Source organism: Rhinolophus sinicus, linkage group LG02, assembly GCF_036562045.2.
Source record: "Rhinolophus sinicus isolate RSC01 linkage group LG02, ASM3656204v1, whole genome shotgun sequence".
In the NCBI taxonomy this organism is placed as follows: domain Eukaryota; kingdom Metazoa; phylum Chordata; class Mammalia; order Chiroptera; family Rhinolophidae; genus Rhinolophus; species Rhinolophus sinicus.
Window position 1 is genome coordinate 112,918,142 of NC_133752.1, and position 20,755 is coordinate 112,938,896.

The 20,755-nt window shown below is 54.2% G+C and overlaps 2 protein-coding genes across 10 annotated transcripts in view; one reads left to right on the plus strand and one right to left on the minus strand.

Annotated features, from left to right (window-relative positions):
* Window positions 1-1,497: 1,497 nt before the first annotated feature.
* On the plus strand, window positions 1,498-18,248 carry WASHC1 (WASH complex subunit 1). 3 transcript variants are annotated; one of them, XM_074325223.1, is made up of 12 exons: window positions 5,412-5,549; window positions 6,082-6,147; window positions 9,325-9,374; window positions 14,261-14,372; window positions 14,584-14,730; window positions 14,893-15,029; window positions 15,255-15,390; window positions 15,544-15,745; window positions 15,819-15,983; window positions 16,752-16,910; window positions 17,687-17,755; window positions 17,883-18,248. In XM_074325223.1, the coding sequence occupies exons 2-12, from the start codon at window positions 6,082-6,084 to the stop codon at window positions 18,020-18,022; spliced, it is 1,383 nt and encodes a 460-aa protein (XP_074181324.1). In that variant the 5' UTR covers window positions 5,412-5,549; the 3' UTR covers window positions 18,023-18,248. The 3 variants fall into 3 exon arrangements, with proteins under 3 accessions (XP_074181325.1, XP_074181323.1, XP_074181324.1); XM_074325224.1 differs by lacking the exons at window positions 6,082-6,147; window positions 9,325-9,374 and adding an exon at window positions 1,498-1,677 and having other exon boundaries at window positions 5,396-5,549; XM_074325222.1 differs by lacking the exons at window positions 6,082-6,147; window positions 9,325-9,374 and adding an exon at window positions 1,677-1,910 and having other exon boundaries at window positions 5,396-5,549.
* The window catches only part of DDX11 (DEAD/H-box helicase 11), a 34,459-nt gene continuing 31,949 nt past the window's right edge, over window positions 18,246-20,755 (minus strand). For 5 of the 7 annotated variants that reach the window (XM_019711277.2, XM_019711283.2, XM_074325219.1 and 2 more), the window contains 6 exons: window positions 20,592-20,660; window positions 20,395-20,495; window positions 19,889-19,973; window positions 19,549-19,627; window positions 19,206-19,360; window positions 18,246-19,127 (listed from right to left, as the gene is read on the minus strand). In XM_019711277.2, coding sequence (XP_019566836.2) covers window positions 19,098-19,127; window positions 19,206-19,360; window positions 19,549-19,627; window positions 19,889-19,973; window positions 20,395-20,495; window positions 20,592-20,660 — 519 coding nt within the window. In that variant the 3' untranslated portion in view covers window positions 18,246-19,097. Of the gene's footprint in view, window positions 19,128-19,205; window positions 19,361-19,548; window positions 19,628-19,888; window positions 19,974-20,394; window positions 20,661-20,755 lie in introns of all 7 variants that reach the window. The other 2 variants (XM_074325221.1, XM_074325218.1) reach the window with 1 other exon arrangement.

Genomic DNA, 20,755 nt, shown 5'->3' on the forward strand with positions numbered 1-20,755 from the left:
TGCAGGGGGCACAGCCCACCATCCCTTGTGGGAGTCAAACCGGCAACCTTGTGGTTGAGAGGACGCACTCCAACCAACTGAGCCATCCAGGAGCTCAGCTGCAGCTCAGGTCAAGGTGCCTTATTCAATCTTAGTTGCAGGGGGCGGAGCCCACCATCCCTTGTGGGACTCGAGGAATTGAACTGGCAACCTTGTGGTTGAGAGCCCGCTGGCCCATGTGGGAATCGAACCGGCAGCCTTCGGAGTTAGGAGCATGGAGCTCTAACCTCCGGAGCCACCTGGCCAGCCCCAAAAATCTTTTTTTAAAAAAACTGTTAGGTTGGTGCAAAAGTAATTGCGGTTTAAAAGGTTAAAAATAATTGCAAAAACTGCAATAACTTTTGCACCAATCTAATAGTTTGTTTTTTGTGTGATAATATAAAATTTGCCATTTTAACCATTTTTAAGTGTACAGTTCTGTGGTGTTAAATACATTCACATTGTTGTGCAACCATCACCACTACCAACCTCTAGAACTTTTTCATCATCCCAAACAGACATGTCAAAGAAAACCAGATCTGGACAGTAGTTAAAGCAGTGAAAGCAGATTTTATCTAGGACTTTGCAACAGGGGAAAAGAGACCTCAGTATAGAACTGGGGTCAATTCCGAATATAGCATGGACAAGTGGGGATTTATAGCCAAGAAGCTGGGAGTAGTGGTCCTGGATGGAAAATTACTAATGGTGGGGTAATTCTTTGCTAAACTCACCTGACAGGATTCTTGCTGAAAGCAGGCCAGGGCGACTAGCTATCACCTGGGGTATGTTGGAGGATGAGGAATTTGGTCAGATGTTTGATCAGTATGGAGGGTGACCTGCTTAATACAGGAGTGGGGGATTCTGTCTAAACCCACTTAACAGGATTCTCACTAAAATTCGGAAACGTAAGTAGAGGCCTAGTTGGGAAGAGGATTCAGAGAAGCCTGACTACAGTTTGGTCAGAGGCTTTGTCAGAAACTGTACCCTTTAAACAATAACTCCCCCATCCCAAATTGCTCCCCCATCCTTGGCAACCACCATTCTACTTTCTGCCTCAATGAATTTGACTACTCTAGCTATCTTATATAAGTGGAATCATAATACAGTATTTTTCCTTTTGTGTCTGGCTTATATATTTAATTTTTAAAGGGGTGGTGGTGGGGGTGGGGGTGGAAACTGAATTCTATGGGGAAAACGGCCCACATTAGTCAAGACAAGAAATAAAGGCGCGCTGAAAGACGCATTAAATGTTAAGTACGTACGGCTGGAGGGCACGGGCTGTTTCCAGGCCTGTGCTGGGGGTCGTGCAGGGGGTACACACAGGGAAAGGCAAGGGCGTCTCTGAGCATCGGGCGGCAGAGAACCCAGGTGGGGCCAGAGGGGAAGGCAGCGAGGGGCAGAGACGGGGGCGCGGGCCGGGCGGTTAGGTGTTGGGACTACAAGAGGCAAGTGCCCAGCGGTTCGAGGGCGGCTCCGAGTGCGACTCCACGCGGGGGTCCGAGACTGACCACGATCGGGGCCCGAACTTGGGGACCCAGCGAGCGAACCAGAAGCAGAGTACAGAGCGGCGGCGGCGCCAGGACCCGACAGCGCCGGCGGAGCGGAAGCGCGGCGGGCGGAGCGGGCGGAACGGGCGGAGCGGCGCGGCGCGGGGCGCAGGTGAGGAGGGGCTGGGCAGGCCGCGGGAGGGTGCAGGCCTCCCCGACCGACGCCGCGGGGAGTGGCGGGAGGGGCTCCGGGGCGGGCTGGGCGCAGACGCGGGCTCGCGCGGGGCCGAGCGTGGGCGAGCATCGGCGAGAGGCAGATGGGACTGCAGACCCTGTGCCCGGGTTGACTTCCGACTCTGCCGCTTGACTTGCCAGCCGGGAAGCGGCGCGGGCCTCTGCCCACCAGTAAGCCGGATTCCCACCCCTGTTGGTCCCGGGCCCTCCTCGCCGTGCGCCTGAGCCTTCCCCTGGCCCTCTTCCCCGGAGTGAGGCCGACGCCTGGCCGTAGGGGGGCCCTGCTGCAAACCGGCTCCGCGCTTAAGGCCGCAGCCCTCCACTTCCTCTCTCAGCCGGTCCCCGTGACCCTCACGTGTCTCTCCACCCTCGGGGCCGGGCTCTAGGATCCGGACGGAATCCGCAGGCCTTTTGCAGCTCCCATCCCTCACTGAGGCCGATTAATGCCTCTACCTCCTTCGCCCCTCTTATGTGACCCCACCCTGAGTACCTACAGCAGACGTTTTGGACCTGGGAGCTGGGTGTTTGGGGAGGGTTTGCAGGAAGGATTTCATGCACTTCCGAAATTATAAACAGCATTGTGAGAGATAGGTATGGTGTGGGTTCAGTTTTTTGAAAGCGTCCATAGTTTTTACCAGATTCTCAAAGGTAGCGGTGTTCATTAGAAATATGTGAGCCACACACGTGATTTAAAAAAAAAATAAACAAATGGAATTAGTTTAGTAATATTTTTTATTTAACTCAGGATAGCCAAAGTATGATGACTTTAGCATGTAATCAATATACAGTAGTCCTCCCCATCCCCCCCTCCGCGATTTACCTGGGGTCAACCACAGTTTGAAAATGGAAAATTCCAGAAATAAACATTTCATAAGTTGTAAATTGCACGCCTTCTGAGTGTGTGATGAAATCTTGCAGGTGTCCCACTCAGTCCTCTTCTGCCCTCCCTGGGTTGTGAATCATCCCTTTGTCCAGTGTATCCATTCTGTAGACCTGACTAGGTTATCAGATCAACTTTCGAGGTATTGCTGTGCTTGTGTTCAGATAACCCTTATTTTGCCAAAGCCATTCACATAACTGTTATTACAGTATCTTGTTATAATTGCTCTATTTTATAATTGTTGTTAATCTCTTACTGTGCCTAATTTATAAAGTAAACTTTCTCGTAGGTATGTGTGTATAGGAAAAATTTTACATAGTATATATAGGGTTCAGTACTATCTGCAGTTTCAGGCATCCACTGGGGGTTCTGGAACATATCCCCGGCATATAAGGGAGGACTGTAAAAAAATTTTTTTTTTGTAAGGAGGGCGCAGCTCACAGTGGCCCATGTGGGGATCGAATCAGCAACCTTGGTGTTATCAGCGCCACACTCTAACCAACTGAGCTAAATGGCCACCCAGGACTGTAAAAATTTTTAATAAGTTATCTTAAATTATTTTTTCCTACTAAGTCTTTGAAATTCGGTGTATATTTTACACTTATGCCACATCTCAATTCAGACTGGCCACAGTTCAAGTGCTCAATAGTCGCGTGTAGCTAGTAGCCACCACATTGGACAATGCAGGCCTAAGGATTTCAGTCCAAACTCTTTGCTGTGGTATTCAGTGCTTTTTACAATCTGGCCTCTCTTTATCTTTCTTTTTCCTGCTACTTGCCCAAGGATGGTTACACCCTCACCTCTCAGGACCACTTGCCATTCCCCTATACACCTTTGTTCAAGCTGTTCCTTCTACCTGGAATGCTTTCCCTGGGCCTATTAGGGAGGTACAACTTCTGCTGAGAGGCTTTTCCTGACTCCCTTAACCCCAGAAAAGGTTCATCACTCCTTCCTCAGTGTTCCCCTAGCACTGTATTCACGGCTGGATTAGAACACATCCCATGCTGTTTAATTGTTCTTGAGGCTATTTCCATGGCTAGTAGAGTGCCCTGTTCATCTCCGTTGTGATCATGGCGGGCACCTAATAGTTGATAAGTAGATGTTTGCAGACAGAATGAGTAAACCACCAACCAGCTATACGCAGTCTCTTAATTCCTGAATGGACCCACGACTTCCTTGTTCAGGAGATTTGTGCCTGAATCACTCCCTGGTGCGTGTACACACACACAGATATGGTAAATAGCCGTGACGCATGCATTTCAAGATGTGCACAGAAAAGTGTCTTCTACCTTTTGTCCCCTCCCCATCTTACAGATGGGAAGGCTGAAGTACAGAACTAAATTAGGGTGGCCAGCAAATTTGCATCAATATAAATACAAAGAAGTGGGGGGATTCTCCTTGAAAGGAGTTGGGGGGTGTCTCAGGATTAGATTCCTCAGATAGTTAGGGATCAGCTAGCACCACTTTTGGTAGTTTGACAGGAGGCAAGAGGAGTGAGGAGTAATGCTGGGCCCTGGTGGGGATTCAAGGTAGGTTCAGGTCCGAGAAACTGAGGATGTGACTGTTGGGAAACAAGTTGGAGAGCAGAATAGTCATCTCAGCTAATGAAAAGTGCTGGCCTGGGAAGGGTAGGAGAGAACAAGTAGGGCGGAAGGAAGGGCTAAGGAAAGCAGCAGAGGGAGCAGAGAAGTAAGCACCTACTTGGTGAAGATGTGGTGTGATATATTGGGAAAAACCCCTTAGAGAACAGTGCCATTCTCTGTAGAATGGGAAGTAGCATCAGATATTCAGAGAAGGCAAGCGACTTACCCGAGGTCACATAACACTTTAAGCCCAACTGAAGCCCCCTAAGCCCTCCCTACCATACTTAACCGAGCCCCACCCACACCGCTGTTGCAACCAGGGGCCCTTAACATGGTGCCTAGGAAAACAGGTCTGGAGCACAGTGCCAGGCCTGATGAGCGTCTTCCTCCCCATCTTCTGCCAAGGGGCTGTGATTAGACCTATTTATAGGGGCCTGGGGCCTTAATATTCTGCTTGGTGCATCTCTTGCCAATCAAATCAGTACCGTCTGCAGTGTGATTGCTGCTTTAGTGGCACCAGGGAGTGGGGTTAATTAAGCCCAGTATAAATAGACTCTGCCCTGCCTTGCAATTCGAAAGAGTGCTTTTCCTTCCTGTTTCCTGGCTCCACATGCCCCTCCTTTCTCCCGGCCCCCCTTAGCTATAGCCTGGGTGAGCAGATTCTGGACACTTCAACCTAGAGTCACTAACCACAGCCTATCCTATCTGAGGACTAAGCCCTGAGTTCCTCAGGGACCAAAGTGAGAAGAACCCAGGAGTCCACATTCTCTGTGCTTTTCCATAACCCTGGTACCATTTGGCAGTTGACTGAGGCAGATTTTCCCCACACAGCTATCCCTCTGCTTCCAGACTTTTTCACTTTGCAGCCAGGGCTGCTTTCTTGTTCATCCAGGCTTGGGAGGTTGAAAGATGTATGGTAATATGTGACCCCTTATGGGGTCAGTCAGTGCTGTACCTTCTCTGAACCCTTCTCATCAGCCTCGTTCCTACCAATTTCCCTCCCGCATTCACTCAATAAGCAGCAGACCTGTGGGCTCCTGGCCTCCCACCAAATGCTCTGTCCCCAACTCCCCACCTGTACGTGCTGAATCGGTGGGGTGAGGGGCTGTGCGCCCTCCTCCCGGTGCCTTGCTGTGTGGTGGGTGGGGGTGGGGGCATGTGGGGTGGCCCTCATGCTCCGGTTTCCCCCGCAGGCAGCATGACTCCCATGAGGACCCAGCACTCGTTGGCAGGTCAGACGTACACAGTGCCCCTCATCCAGCCGAACCTGCGGCGAGAGGAGGCTATCCAGCAAGTGGCGGACGCCCTGCAGTACCTGCAGAAGGTCTCTGGAGACATCTTTAGCAGGTGGGTGCTGCCCGCCTGGGCAGTCGTCTCTCCTTTCCCAGGGAGGCCCCTCTAGGAGTGACCCTTCTGGTGGTGTTTGGTCCTGGGGGACCCCAGCTTAGAAGCTTTTTCTCTCACATGTTCCTAAGAGCTACCTACTGTCCCACTTAGCCCCCTGCGGAACTCCCTGTGGCTCCCACAGGCCCAGTGGTGGTACCGCTCTCCCAGCTCCTGCTCTTCCTCCCTCTGGGGCCCACGTGCACTATTCCCGCAGTCAGCAAATCCTGTGTTCAGGCACTGTGCTCCTCTCCTTAGTTACAGCGGTGAATACGGGAGATCCCTGTCCAACTAGATGATAGACTCCGGCAGGAGAGGTAGACTGTAATTAATCAATTGCATGCTATTTAATTCTAATTGCGATAAGACCTATTTTTAATAATTTTGTAAAAGCTGGTATTTATATAGCATTAACCATGTACTTCCTTTGAGCTGAAGCACGTTAACCCTCACAACAATGTTATGAGGAGGTTCTGTTGAAATCTCCTTTTTATAGATGAGGAAACCGAGGCACAGAGTGGCTAAGAGACTTGCCCAAGTGCAGAGCCCGGGGTCACAGCAGGTATGGTGGCTCCAGACTCTGGAGTCCCTACTGTCTCTCTGTGAAGATAAGTTGCTATGAGAGCTGTTAATGGGAGGCCCGACTTGGTCTGGGAGGAATCGGAGAAGGCACACGTAGGGGAAACATTTAGGGTAAAATCTGAAGAGTGAGTGGGAGTTATTGTGTGTGGGGGACAGGCTGGGGACAAGAATGCTTCAGAAAGAAAGAAGTGCACGAGCCAAAACTCTGAGGTGGGAAGGACCTGAATTGAAGCCAGTGTGGCCGGGGCAGGAGAGTGAAGGGGTAAGGCGGCGGGTGAAGTGGGTGAGGCCTCAGAGGTCACTGATGATTTTGAGGTGGTGAGTGGCAGCTTTTGTATCTCCAGTGCTTATCTAGCATAGTCCTTGGGCTATAATGATTCTTCGCTCGGTGTTTATTTAACATGAATGAATGGTGTTTGCTGTTTCCTTGCAAAGGTCCCAGGTTTTGTCCTGGATACAGGGCCTGTCTTTCTCTGGCCATAAGCAACCTGAGGTGGGCTTAGGTCATCTCCTTCCTGGGTGCCCACACCATGCCTCACATAGGGACCCTTTATCCCACCCAGTGTGAAGTATTTACCTGCCTGACTTAGGTTACTCTTGTGGTCCAGGTCACCCCCCACCCTCCCCTGCTTGTAACCCAGCCCAGGAATCCCCTGCTGCATCACCAGGCCACGTCTGCCTCCTTTGTCAGTTGGGAGTCCACCTCTTCCTGAAGCCTTCCCCAGTGGGAGCAGAAAACGAGGCCACTGTCTTGAGTTGGACTTAGTATAAACACCAGATACTCTGCACTCTTCTGCCTGTTACCTACCCACTGACATACCTGCCTGCCCCAAGCCTATCCAGAATATAAATGGAACCAGGGGGCGGAGCCCCAAGTGGTTCAGGGGCTTGACTGTGGAGCAGACAGCCTGGGCTGCCTCTGGCCTCCCCATTGCTTGCTCTGGAACCTTGGGCAAGTAACTTAACCTCTGTGAGCCTCAGTGTTCTTATCTGTAATATGGTAGCTTCCTCACAGGATTGTCGTGAAGATTAAATGAATTAAAACTTGCAGAGGAATTAGTGCCTGGCATATAGCAGGCATTCAATAAATATTTGCTCTTTATATCATCTCTGCTCGTTTGCTGCCGATGGTGGTCCTTCATTAACCAGCTATCAGTATAGAAAGTGGTAGGTGCCCCCTTTGTGCTTATTTTTGTGCTAAATATGATCAAGGAACACATAAGTTAGAGGACACAGGCCTTTAAGAGCTGTCAGTCCTAGATTATGGCTACCCCATGCCCAGTGATTGAAATGGATGCCAAAACAACCCACTGAAAATATTTGTTTCCTCAAGGACTGTGACTGCTGCTTGCCTTTCTGTAAGGAGAGCGCTGGTGTTTTTAGCATGCTTTCCTTTCTCCTCCTGGTATGTGACACCCGTAGACAGTTTCCTGGGTGAGAGGGCAGGTAGGCCACCTCCTGGGAAGGGATGGAGAGCTGGGTATGGGCCCTCCATGTGGCCCAGGGGGAGGATGAGTCCCAGGGGCCCTCAGCCAGCTTCCAGGTGCCGCCATTGGTCCCACTACGTGCCCACTTGCCGGATCCTGAGGGTGCTGAAGTTGTGTGCGCCGTGGTTCCTCTCCTCAGGACGTACCGTCCGGAATGGGAGAGCAGTAGGTCTCGGCTGATTCTTAACTGCATAGCCTCTCAGGCTCCGGAGAGGAGAGAAATAAGTATGAATTAATGGCATGTTTGTTAATCCAAACACCCCAAACTAGTTTAAGCAAAAAGTGGAGCAGGCTTTGGAGCTGAAGGGCGTAAATGACGTAAATGACGTCATTAAGACCTGGTTTTGCGTCCGTTGCATGCTGGCGCTCTGCCTCTGGTTGGCCCCATTCTCGGACAGGCCTTGCTCGTGGTGGCCGGAGCTCCTACGTTCAGGCTCAGGTCCAGCATTTCCTTGGAAGCCCCACTTTCTCATTGGCCTGGTTTAGTTCTCAGTCGATCCCAGAGCCAGCTGCTGGGGCGACAGGGGTGTGACACACTGGTCCCATGTGACACACCTTGGTCACATGCATTACCTGAGCTCTGGGTTTAGCCTCACCGGAAGTGCAGGGACTGAGCCTGAGGGAGTGATGGATTATGCTTGGATAAGGAGGAAGTCGGTGCTAGTGAAGCCCACGTGCCCCGCGCACGTGGTAAGGGAAGGCCTCCTGAGGGAGAGGGGCATGGACCTGGCCACGGGAGGGACAGGCTGTGGACAGGCAGAATGGGAATGTGGGCCTGCAGGCCCTCTCGGGGGTCTGGAAATGGGTGCCAGAGGCTTAGAAGCAGAATGTGGAGTGCGGTGTGCGCTGGCTCCCCGGGTGCGGTGAGTCCCGGCTCCCCGAGTGCCGTGTGCGCTGGCTCCTGAAGCACAGACCTTGCTGCCTGTCCCATACTTTGAGCTCCTCCACTGCAGAACAGAAGAGGGTGTGAAAAGTGAACTTGCCGGCATCTGTGGGCCTCACTTACCCTGATCCTGCGCCCTTGGGAGCTTGCTTCCCGCTCCTTTATGTTCTCCGCAGTGCTGTGGGGTGCTCCATGGCAGAGGAGTGGGAGGAGACGGGGTTGAGGGAAAAGTTGGGATAAGTTAGGGCCCATGAGGGCTTCTGCAAATAGGAGTGGACTTTGAGTTTGAACCAGGAGTTTTAGAGCCTGGGTAGGTTCTTGAGCAGGGAGGTGATGGGACAGAAGAGTTTGGCGAAGGTTCGTCAGGCAGCCGTCACAGAGTGGACAAGAAGGGGAGATAGTGGATTCCAGGGACACCCTGGGAGCTGTTACTGTGGCCAGGCCATGGAAGGGAGAGGCTGCAGTCCAGGGGACTTGCAGGCAGGGAGGGCTGGATAAGTGACATTTCCACGGGAACAATGACAACATGATGACAGAATGGGATGTGGATGAAGGGAAGGGAGGAGTCAGAGATGATTGGCAGTGGGGGGCAGTGCCTAGACCAAGCTCCTTTCGCCTGCCCCCATCCCCATCCTGCAACCGGCAACAAGCACGGGCGCTTTTGATTTCTCGTGGCCTTTTGTGGTGGGGATGTGACCCAGCTTGCAAAGCCCCCCCTTTATACGTGCTCCTCCTGCATGGAAACCTTATAGAGAAGAGACAATTTCTCTCTCTCCTCCCGTTTCAGGCCCAGGCCTGGGCCCCTCGGCCCACTGGAGCCTGTGCCCAGTTCTGCAGGTAGGTGAGCTCATGGAAAATTAGCATTCCAAGCGGGCCTTCCTTCCTCCCGCACTGCCGCAGTGGGTGCTGTGCAGAGACTGGAGCGAATGACAAGTACCTCTCAGGCTCTCCTGGAACCCCTCCTTCCAGCCCCGTCCCTGCTTCTCTTCCTGCTTAGCGATCTCTCTGGCCCTCACCTGCCCCCATCTTCACCTGGGAGAAGCCAGGCCCCCAAATATCTGCCCCGAGACCTCCCTGCTTCACAAGACTTAGATGACGAGGCAGAAGGTGTTGCAGTGGCATAGCGAAGAGGAGCTGGACAGACTGCCTGCGACAGTGGGGTGCTGTCCTCGCCACTTCCGTCAGCCCCACAGGGGAAGCCACAGCCTGGTCTCACTCCTTCCTCAGGGGAGAGTCCATCTTCCCTGCAAGCTTTTTCCTTTTCTCTCTTTTGTCCTTGCATTCCCTGCCTCTTCCTTTCCTCTCCTCTCTTCCCCTTCCTCCTTTCTTTTCACCTTCCCCACACTTTCCTCTTTTCCTACTCCCTTCTTCCTCTCTCCTTCCCATTCTCCCCCCTTTCTCTCTACTGATTGGCACCTGACTCCCAAGGTCCGGAAGCATTCAGTCAGCTGCCTGCATAATTAGCGATCGTTCCTGATTATCCCAGAGCTGAGCAGATAACGCTGAAGGCAAGAGCCCAGGTTCACTGCTGTGCCCAGGGATAGGACATGGGAGGGGAGGACAAGCAGCCATTATGGGACAGGAGCTGGTGCTCCCTCCTCCCTCGCCGCCCCTGTAGACGGCATGCTGATCGCGAGGGGCTGTGGCAGTGCCGCCGGGGCCCTGGGCCTGTCTGCCTCATTGGAGGGAATAAAGGGCAGCTTTGGAGGTGGTGGGATGGGAGCCAGCACTGCCCTGGCCTCCCAGGCCCCTCCCTCTGCCACACCAGGAGTGGAGTGGTCCCTGGGTGTCTCCTCGAGTGCCTCCCACCCCAGCCTGGAGCTTCCTTCTGTCTGCCCAGCACTTCCTCCTCTGGCTTTCCCTCATCCCTCTGTCCACTATGGGTAGTGACAGCAAATGTTAACCGAGTACTTAGGCTATGTCAGCTAGTGCAGGAATGCTAGACATACATCCGTGTTTAGCCTTTCCAATAATTCCACGATACAGAAGTTACTACTCCTACTTTCAACTGAGGAAGCTGAGTCATAGGCCAATTAAGTGACTTGCCCAAGGTCACCCTGTTACTAAATAGATGTTAACCCAGATCTGTGGGATATTGTAGTTACTTGTCTCCCCGGTAAACTGGAATCTCCGTGAGAACAGGCGTGTGTTATATGATTCATCTCTGTCCCAGGCTCTGAGTGAGCCAGTTCTTCCCTGGTGCTGACGGATGCAGCCCTTTCTCTGCGAGTGTCTAGCAAACATGTCACAGGGACATGGCTTCAGTGATGAGCTTGGAAACTGACCGCCAGGCCAGGGGCTTGTAAATCGGGAATGGCAAACAAATTGCCCTTTGGCCACCATCACGCTGGCCTTGTGGTGGCCACTGCTCATTATTCATCGCACTCAGTCCCAGCCCCTGTGGCCTGATGGTCCTTCCTAACACAGCCTTCCAGACGTCGCTGCCAGTCAGCAGAAGACGGCGTACGAACTGAAAGCTCTTTCTCATCTGTGGTGTGTACGCTCAGCATCGTGGCACGTGACTATGAGATTAGAGTGTTTGGGAACTCTGTCAGCAAGCAAGCCATTAGACTTACAGGTTCTAGGGTAAGAAAAGAACCCTGGACATTATGTCTTCCATTCCGCTGCCACACACAGGAATCTCCCTTGGAGCATTCCTGACAGGTGGTCATCCAGCTGGAATCTGACTGCTTTGGAGAGCTAGGCAGCTATTTACTAGAAAGTTCTTATGTAGAACTGAGAGCTACTTCCTTGTAACTCCACCCGCTGGTCCTAATGCAGCCCTCTGGGGTGACAGCGTAAGTCTCATCGCTTTTCCACGTGACAGGACTTAGGATATTTTTGATATGTGAAAGGAATGATCACGTTCTCTACATCATCTCATCTATAGCCAGACATCTTTCACTTACCTTTGTGTGACATGAGTTTCTCACTCGTCACCATCCTCATTATCCTCCTTTGGACGTTCATTAACTTGTCACTTTTTATTCAGCCAGTATTTGTTACATGTCAGGCACTGTCTCAGGTGCTAGAGATATAGCAGTGAGTGAGGGAATAATCTAGAAGGGAATTCAGAGTCCTCTTAAAATGTGGATTCAGTTTAACGGGGACACAGCTGTGGATGAAACTGGTGCCTGGCATAGATTAGCTCATTAATTCGGGGCTCTGTTTTCTCTCTAGTGCCTCTTAGAGAGTGGATGTTCCCTGTTTATTGAAAGAAGGTAGGAGAGGGCTCAGGAGCTGTGTGCCTTAAGATTGCATTCCCTTTTTAAGCTGCTTAACATACTTTTAGCTGAAACTGAGCTTACAGTCAACCAAAACCTCAGGTCTTTCTTCACCTGAACTACAGCTAAACCTCTATCTTCTGTATTTACGCACTTGACTTTTTAACCTAAATACTGGGCTTCACATTCATTCCTCGTCAATTTTATCTTGGTGCTTAGAGTCCATCCTTCTGGCCTCTCAGGATTCTTTGAGTCTTGATTGCATCATGCAGCCCATTTCTGACCCTTCCCCGTTGCGTAGCCATTTACTGATCAAGTGTTGAGTGAGCTGGGTGGGGCCCTGCCAGAGACCTTCGTGCAAGACTGAAATCAATCCATTCTTCGGCAGTGCCCTTGGGGTGCTGGGGTTCGTCTGCTTTGATTTTCCTTAAATGTACTCTCCGCCAACCCCCACAGCTCCATCTTGTCCGCAGGATTTTGTGAGAAACCGTCAAAATCCTTGCTGACTCAAGATGCACTGTATTTAAGGCTTTCCCCTGACACACCGGTCTAAGCACCCTGTCAGAAAAAGAAATGCTGCAGATTTAAAGCAGTGCTGGCCCTTGGGACCCGCCTCTTCCTTTCCTAAGTGCTTACAGACCCTCTATTTAATAATCCATTCTGGAAATTTGCCAGGGCTCATTGTTCGGCTTGATGTTCACAGTTTTGAGAAAGCAGCCCTTTTCTCCTTAATGAAAGAACCAAACAGAGCAGCCTCTGTCCAGCTCCGGCTCTCATTCCCTCCCTCTCCACCTCGGCTTCGAGTGGAGTGGTTACGTAACCACTAAGGCTTGGGACCCAGGGCCAGGGTGGCAGAGTGGGGGATTGGAGGAAGCAGCTGTGCTCGAGTCCCCTTCCCAGTGGATGAAGACCTTTCCCCCTGCCAGAAAAGATGGGGCTCATGCTGGAAAAGATGGGTGGTTCTGCATTCTCTCATTGGAAGGAAACTATGCCTTCTTGTTCTCTCTCTGCATTGTAACCCCACTCAGACCATTGTGTCAAGGAGAACTCAGCTGCTTTGTGTGCCTGCTTGTGCCCCTGCCCCCACCTCTGGACCGGGAGTAATCAGGGAGACTTTATCGGGATGGAGACCTGTGGGTTTGCGAAATTGGCTGATGTGGTGGGTTCTCAGGGGGCCAAAGCCTTCTAGAGTTGGTAGGGGTGGTTTAGGAAGGCTGGGCCAGAGTCTTAACTGTTCATTTCAACCTTTAGAGGACTCTCCGAGCCCCCTGGCCCTGCAGTCTCTGACCCCTCAGACAGCGGGGGGTGGGGGGGGAACCTTCTGTTGTTCACCGTGTCCTCCCACCTTTCCCTGGGTACTCAGCTTGCAGCTCCGCCCCGTTTCTCGTGTGTCCCTTCTGTGCTCGCTCCTGCCAGGTGAATGCGGACATGTGACCGCTCTGCATGTGGAATGTGGCTGTCATGGGCAGGGGCTGGTGTTCTTGGACGTGGGGAGGATGGACTGGCATGTGTGAGCAGAGGTAACCGTGCAGTGAGAAGCCCCTTGCTGTTGCTGAATAATGTAGGAACAGCGTGCGTGAGGCTCGTGTGCATTTTCATTTAGGGCACACGGGTGTTAGTCATTCATTAACCAGAGGGGCCCGTACAGGTGCCAGGCACTGGGAATACACAGGGAACAAAACAGTCCTCAGTCCCTTGGAGCACGTGTAGGCAAGAGACACAGGTCAAGTGGCGCTGTGTAAAATAAAGTGGCGGGGGGGTTTGGAAAGTGACAGGTGCATTTTCAGATTCCGTGGTAGGGAAGACTATAGCAAGGGGGGGCTATGCAGTGAAGCAGCGGATGTCTGGATATTGGGGGGGGGGCATTCCATTTGATGCCAAGGCCGCTTGACAACAGTGAGTTTGGCATGTCCAGGGAATAGCAGGGCAGCAGGTGACACTAGAGCTGACTGATCAGGTGGGGGAAGGGGGTGGACACCCACAACCACGAGAACCATGGTCAGGACTTGGGACATACTTACCTGAGCCGTTACCATGTCAGGGGCAGTTCCTCCTGAACAGGGACTGAATTTAGGTCCCGCCTTGCCTGTCAGTCAGCCCTCTCAACTCTGGTTTCGTCGTCGGGAAATAGGTCAATGTGTCCCGTCAGTCATGATGATTGTCTCAGCCTGCCCCTGCTTGAGGCTGTAAAGTCCAGGAGGCAGGAACCATGTCCCTTTAGATGGCATGTCCAGGCGCCAACTCTGGGCAAGGTGATTGCCCACCCCTACCCAGACCTCCAAGGAACTCCATACGGTGCGTTCCCAGATGCTTCAGTTTGGATAATCCTTGCAGACGCCACCTGAGCACTTCCAAGACTGGCCCTGACAAGCAAGTAACACTTTTTAAAGAGCCCTTGCCCAAGCCCCTGGCTTCACAGGTCTGCTGTCCAAACAGGTGTGCAGGACGCTGCGGGGGCTTGAGGAGCAGCCCCCAGCCCTGTCATTTTTTCCGTGGCAGGATCTCCCAGCGAGTAGAGCTGAGCCGGAGCCAGCTGCAGGCCATTGGGGAGAGGGTCTCCTTGGCCCAGGCCAAGATTGAGAAGATCAAGGGCAGCAAGAAGGCCATTAAGGTAGCCTGTGTGTCCTGTGGCCGGCAGGCAGTCGCAGAAACCCCCTTTCCTACCATATCGCTGTGCTTTTGAGGTTGCCAGGTCCCTGCCTGCACCGTCCAGTCACACCTCTAGCTTTCCTCTTTCTCAGAATCCCCCCACCTCAACTCTAGGCTCTCTAGAGCTTCTCAGGGGCCCTGAAGAAGTGACCTCAGACTCCCCCTTCCCCCAGGTGTTCTCTAGTGCCAAGTACCCAGCTCCAGAGCGCCTGCAGGAGTACAGCTCCATCTTCATGGGTGCCCAGGACTCTGGACTGCAGAGACGCCCCCGGCACAGGATCCAGAGCAAACACCGCCCCCTGGATGAGCGGGCCCTGCAGGTCTGATGGGCACACAGCTCCCACGCTTGCAGAGGGTGCCCAGCGGTGGTCCTGGATGTGGGGGAGGAACTACGGGCCCAGCATCGGGTTCTGCCTGGGATGGGGTGGAGGTCACTGGTCCGGCCCTGACACCCACCATCCCTGTCACATCCCACCCCCCAGGAGAAGCTGAAATACTTCCCTGTGTGTGTGAGCACCAAGCCGGAGCCTGAGGATGAGGCTGAGGAGGGACTCGGGGGTCTTCCCAGCAACATCAGCTCCGTCAGCTCCTTGCTGCTCTTCAACACCACCGAGAACCTGTATGACCAGAAGGGGGGCTGGCTGGCTTAGCGGGCGGACGGGGGGCATGAGACTCGTGCAACAGCAGTCTGCAGCTGGGGAGCCATAACCCCTTCGGTTGGCCTTGTACGGCTTGGGATCCACAGTACAAACGATCGTTGCCCCTAATGAAGTGGGAAAGGTGGGTGAGGGCCCTGTGCCTAGAACAGATGATAGAGTGCCTGAGCTGCACCCCACCTCTACAGGTACAAAAAGTACGTCTTCCTGGACCCTCTGGCTGGTGCTGTAACAAAGACCCATGTGATGCTGGGCACAGAGACAGAGGAGAAGTTATTCGATGCCCCCCTGTCTATCAGCAAGAGCGAGCAGCTGGAGCAGCAGGTATACCTGATGCTTAGTGGGCGGGGTGACAGGCGGGTGAGGAGGGGGCCTGCCAGCCCCGCTAGGGCTCTCGGCAAGGGGACCCCATCCAGGTCCCACTGACTGCCCGTGACCCCTGCAGGCCCCCCTCACGTACACCCACTAACCCTGCAGGTTCTGGAGAACTACTTCTACGTCCCTGACCTGGGCCAAGTGCCTGAGATCGACGTGCCGTCCTACCTGCCCGACCTGCCAGGCATCGCTGATGACCTCATGTACAGTGCCGATCTGGGCCCTGGCATCGCCCCCTCTGCCCCTGGCACCATTCCAGAGCTGCCCACCTTCCACACAGAGGTGGCCGAGCCTTTCAAGCCAAGTGAGCGAGAGCCAGGAATGGGAGTTGGGCCACTTTCTTCCCCAGACATCTCACTTTCTCACACTTGTTTCAGACCTAGAAAATGGGGTGCTAACAGCACCCCCACCGCCACCCCCCCCACCGCCGCCTCCCCCAGCCCCAGCAGTGCTGGTCAGTGCCCCCCCACCCCCACCCCCACCGCAGACCGTGGCCTCTCCAGGTCAAGGCACCGAGGATGAGCGTAGCACATCACCTTCAGGTAGGGGCAGCACCGCGCAGGGGGCGCATGTGTGGGGAGGGGGGGTCCTCTCCGTGGGGTGCCGGACGGACTTCTGTAGGCTTGCTAAGTGGTCATCAATTCTAGATTTTCAGGATAGTTCTAATTTTGTATCTTGTTCCATTAGGTTCATAAAATAGTGGTCTTTAGGCTATGTCTGTAATGGCCCAGGAATTCTATCCTCCAGGGTAGAGGAAGCCTGGCCAGGTGGGGCTTTGGGTCCCCTATTCCCACTTAAACCAATGGAAAAAGGGGGCTACTAACGTAATTGAAACCAATGGAAAAAGGGGGCTACTAACGTAATTGAAAACTGCAGCAACAAAATATCCACGTGTCCTTTAATTGCAATTTCAGTTTTAATATTTTACCTCCCAGTCCTGCTCAGCATGCAGAAGTGGCACAGAACTCCTTGTTGGCTCATCTGTCACGTTTAGACACTCAGCACAGCAGTAATTCCCAGGGGCCACACCTGCAGGGTCACACCTGACCTGGGTAGGGGCTGGAGAGGGAGCAGGAGAGCCTGGACGCAGATTCCCCGAGCCCCCAGCGCAGGCAGACAGGTCAGCTTCCCGGCTCGTAGTCTCCGGAAGTCCAACTTCACCAGCCGGCTTCCTCTTCAGGAGGAACCCCTCCTCACAGCTAGGCTGCTGAGGGCTCGTGGCCCCCCCAGAACCTTAGGTTGGGCAGGCCTGTCCCACAGCCGAGCCCTGCCTGAGCAGCCTTCCTTCCTCGTGCCCCTCCTCACCCCAGCTCCAGTACACGGAGCTCCCAAGGAAGTGGCTGACCCCTCCAGTGGCCGGGCCACTCTGCTGGAGTCCATCCGCCAGGCTGGGGGCATCGGCAAGGCCAAGCTCCGCAGCGTCAAGGAGCGTAAGCTGGAGAAGAAGAAACAGAAGGAGCAGGAGCAAGGTAAGGAGACGCCGCCCCACTCCAGGAGAGGCACTAAGGGCCACCTCTTCTGACCATCAGGCTCCAACAGGTGCTCCTTGCCACCCAAGTGTCAGAAGGCCAGCCCCCTGTGTCCCTCAGGGCGTTTGCTGGCAGCCCTGGGTGGCCTCCCTGACTTCTCTGCTGCCTGGGCACTGGGTTCCTGCCCGGTTTTGGAGCCTGCTTGGTGGAACTCTGTTCGTTGGTAGGGGCCGGCCTCATGGCTCAAACTATGGGAGAGAATCTTCTCCTATCTGCCAGGTGTCTGAGGAAATGGTCTGGACCTGAGATATTTTAGAGACAGAGCCTGGAGGGGTAGCCCGGTCCCGCTTCTCTAAGCCTCTGGTGCTAGATTACGTCTGCTGTGACTCCCAAACACTGGCATAGACCTGGGCATAACGCAGCAGCCGTGCCCTGGAGGTCAACAGTCCCGAGTGGGAGTCCCAGCTCAAAGAGGTTGCACTGTAACCCCAGGCAAATCGCCTAGCCTCTCTGGGCTGGTTTCCTCATCCATACAGTGGGGCTGCTCATAAGTGCCCCTCTGTCTCACTGGGTGGCCGTGACAGTGTTACTCAAATGTTAACCATTTTCTTATCAGCACCCCAGAGCTGGTATCAGACAGGCTGACCTCCAAGAGCTGGTGGTAGCGTGGTGGCTGTGGAGGGCTAGGGTGTCAACAGTGAACGAAAAGAGGACACGTGTGACTGAAACTGAGAACGTCCCCTCCTCCTCCCTCACCTGTGGTTTTCCTGTTGCAGTGAGAGCCACAGGCCAAGCTGGCGACCTGATGTCGGATCTCTTTAACAAGCTGGTCATGAGGCGCAAAGGTAGGAGGCAGGGCCGGGGACCTGGGGCGTTTGCATCTTGCACTTTCTCTTCCTGTTTCCAAGTCTGGAGGGGCTGGGTGCTAGTACCCCAAACCTCCATCCTCACCCTCTGCCTGTTCCCTCCCAGGCATCTCCGGGAAAGGACCTGGGAGTGGGCCCGGTGAGGGGCCTGGAGGGGCCTTCGCCCGAATGTCGGACTCCATCCCACCTCTGCCTCCCCCACAGCAGCCAGCAGGGGACGAGGACGAGGACGAGTGGGAATCCTAGGGGCTCAGACACTCCTTCATCCCCCAAACCCCAGCGCAGGAGGAGCACCGTGGAGCACGGCCCACGTCTGGGCCTGGACCATCTTCAAGGAGCGGGGAGGCTGGCTTCTGAGGGTGGAGGGGCCTTGGCTCTGCCTGCACCTCAACCCCTTCACCAGCGAGCGCTCCTCTTCCAAAAGACTGACATCCAATAGCACACACATCAATAAAGTATAACGCTGAACTGAGCATAAAGCAACCGTGCACTTTTAATTAAGGAACTACCGCTGTGCAGGCCTGGTTTCAGGCGATGGGGCAGAGTGCTGAGTAGACCGAGCCCCTTTCTCTGGGGTCAGGGAGAGGAGAGGCAGTCAACGGGCAGCTGTTACAGACAGAGGGAGGGATATTTTCACACAGGAAAGTGTCTCAGTGACAGACACAGGCTGTCTAAAAATAGTCGTGCTGAGAGCCTAATGGCCCTTGGCGTAATTGCTAATGTCAGGGGAAGAGGTGTCTTGCAGTTTGCTCAAGTGGCTGAGAGGGACAGAGATGCCGATGGGGAGGAGCTGGAGGCAAGCCAGGGAGGGAAGGACGCTGCAAAGTGCTGGGGGAACAGGTGAGGGGCTGCCCTGAAGCAGGGCACGGGGCTCTTCTCCCCGCTTTTACCCAGGGAGGCAGCTGAGGTGATCAGAAGCCCCAGGGCAGAAGAGCCCTGGACACCAGAGGACCGGAAATGGGGAACCGTAATTCTGAGGAAAGGGTAAATATTTGTAACAGCTGATTTTAGTGAGAAAGGGGAGAGGAAGGATGGGCCTGCTCCATCTCATGTCTAAGTGGAAGCTGAGAACCAAGCAAAGACAGATGGGGCAGTGGAAGGCTGTAGCCTCTAGCCGCCCGGAAAGGATGGCCAGGAAACAGGGCAGGGAGCTCAACGGGGCCATGTGAAGAGGGAGGGGAACTGTCCTGGCCAGGACCCACTGTTCATTCAGGATTAACCAAATTTTCTCCTATTGGCTTTTCCACCTATTCCTGGATCCTGGCAGCCCAGCAATGGAGCAGGGGGCTAGTCTGGACTCCAAGCAGGGGTGTGGCTGTTCTCAGGAAAGGCCAGACTTCTCATGATGAAACTAGGGAGACAAGGAAAGACAGTGAGAGGCTAGATGCGGGTGGGGGGGCTTTAGGGGAAAAGGAAAAGGCAGGCTGACCTTCCGTAGAGCAGCAAATGCAGGGCCAAAGGTGGCTTTGACCTCCACGCGGTCTTGGATCCAGCCTGGCAGCTTTGCCAGGATCGATGGGCGCGCATAGCGCTGGTCCAGCAGCACTATGCTGGCAAAGTCCTTCTGGTGCCTGATGGCCCTGCCTGGACGCAGACAGAGGCTGGGGCTCGGCTTAAACCTACCTCTCTGACAGAACATTTCTAGTGTGTCCCCTCCCCTTCCTCAGCCCTGCCTGGAGAGAAGGCAAGGAAAGTCCCTTGCGGTCACCTCCCTCTTCACCCATCCATCCCCAACTATTCGTCCTGACAGCCAAGAGCAGTCCCAGGCTTACCTATTGATTGGTTGACAGCCTTCATACACAGATTCTCCACCAAAGCCTTCCCTGGGGGGAGCTGACCTGGTCTTCGGGGCTGTGAGGGGCGAAGGAGAGGACTGTCAGAACTCTTGCCTCCTGCCTAGTATTCTGAGAGCGTGACACTGCCAGGCTTTCAGCAAGACCAGCCGGCTTCGTGGGCGCAATGCCAGTGTCACGAGAAGCTCAAGGGCACTGAGAGCTCCCGTCCCTCTGGAGGAAACACATCAGGGCTTGGGGCAGTCACAGCTCTCAGCCCTGGAGGCCGCAGCTGTCCCTGCCCTGCCCTCGCATCCCCCCAGGACCTGGAGGTACTTACAAGGGTGTGATCCAGGTAGGCCACCTTCTCCTGGAGCTCTGGAGACTTGATGTTGGGGTAGGGCATCCCCACCACCACCACACACCTGGGGTGGGGGCACACATGAGCCCATAGCACCATGGGCCCTCAAAGCCCAGGGCGAAGGGCCCAGTCCTCCCCGCACGTCACCAACTGCTCCGTCTACCACCCCGGCAGCCCTCAGGCTGTGCCCAGGGGTCCTGCGTCTCCCTCCCCACCCTACACCTACTACCTGGAAAGGGGCTTTTCGGCCAAGAGGTGCAATCGAGCCAACAGATTTGAGTCCTGGGAATGTTACAGTCTGCCTAATTGTCCACCGGGTCTCAAAGGGCCAAACCCAGAGTTGCCGAATCACTGCCCCTCGCAGCCGACTGGCCTATAGTCAGGTCAGACTCAGGTGGCCTTAGATTGCAGGTGGGGGCCCAGCTCCTTGCAGTGAGGGGTAGGTGGGTGTCAGAACCCCAGGAAAGGAGAAGCCCCCTACTTACCGGCCGAGGTTGTCGGAGAAGTTGATGCCTTCACTCATCTTCCCTCCGACCACAGAGAGCAGCAAGGCCCCCGTCACCACGCCTCCCACCTGGCCACAACACTGCAGGACACCCAAAGCTGGGACGCCGTCCAGAATGCTTTTCAGCTGCCACCCCCCATGTTTTCTGGACCCAAGCCTCAGAGTCACACCGCTCACCTTAATGCACCTGGAATAGTCCATCAGCACCTGCTCCACCTGGCTTGCTCTCTTGGGTTCCTGAAATATCTGAGGGTAACAGACAATGTCTCCCAGAACAGGGTTTCAGGATACCTGGGTTACCATCTGCTCCAGGCCTTGTATTTTCCAGCCTGGGGACTAGA

What these genes read in the sequence shown, in the direction of transcription:
- WASHC1 (XM_074325224.1), top strand. Translation starts at nt 5,401, where the DNA reads ATGACTCCCATGAGGACCCAGCACTCGTTGGCAGGTCAGACGTACACA. An exon ending in TGGATGAGCGGGCCCTGCAG is followed by an intron (nt 14,731 to 14,892) that starts GTCTGATGGGCA and finishes CCCACCCCCCAG; the next exon opens with GAGAAGCTGAAATACTTCCC. An exon ending in ACAGAAGGAGCAGGAGCAAG is followed by an intron (nt 16,911 to 17,686) that starts GTAAGGAGACGC and finishes TTCCTGTTGCAG; the next exon opens with TGAGAGCCACAGGCCAAGCT.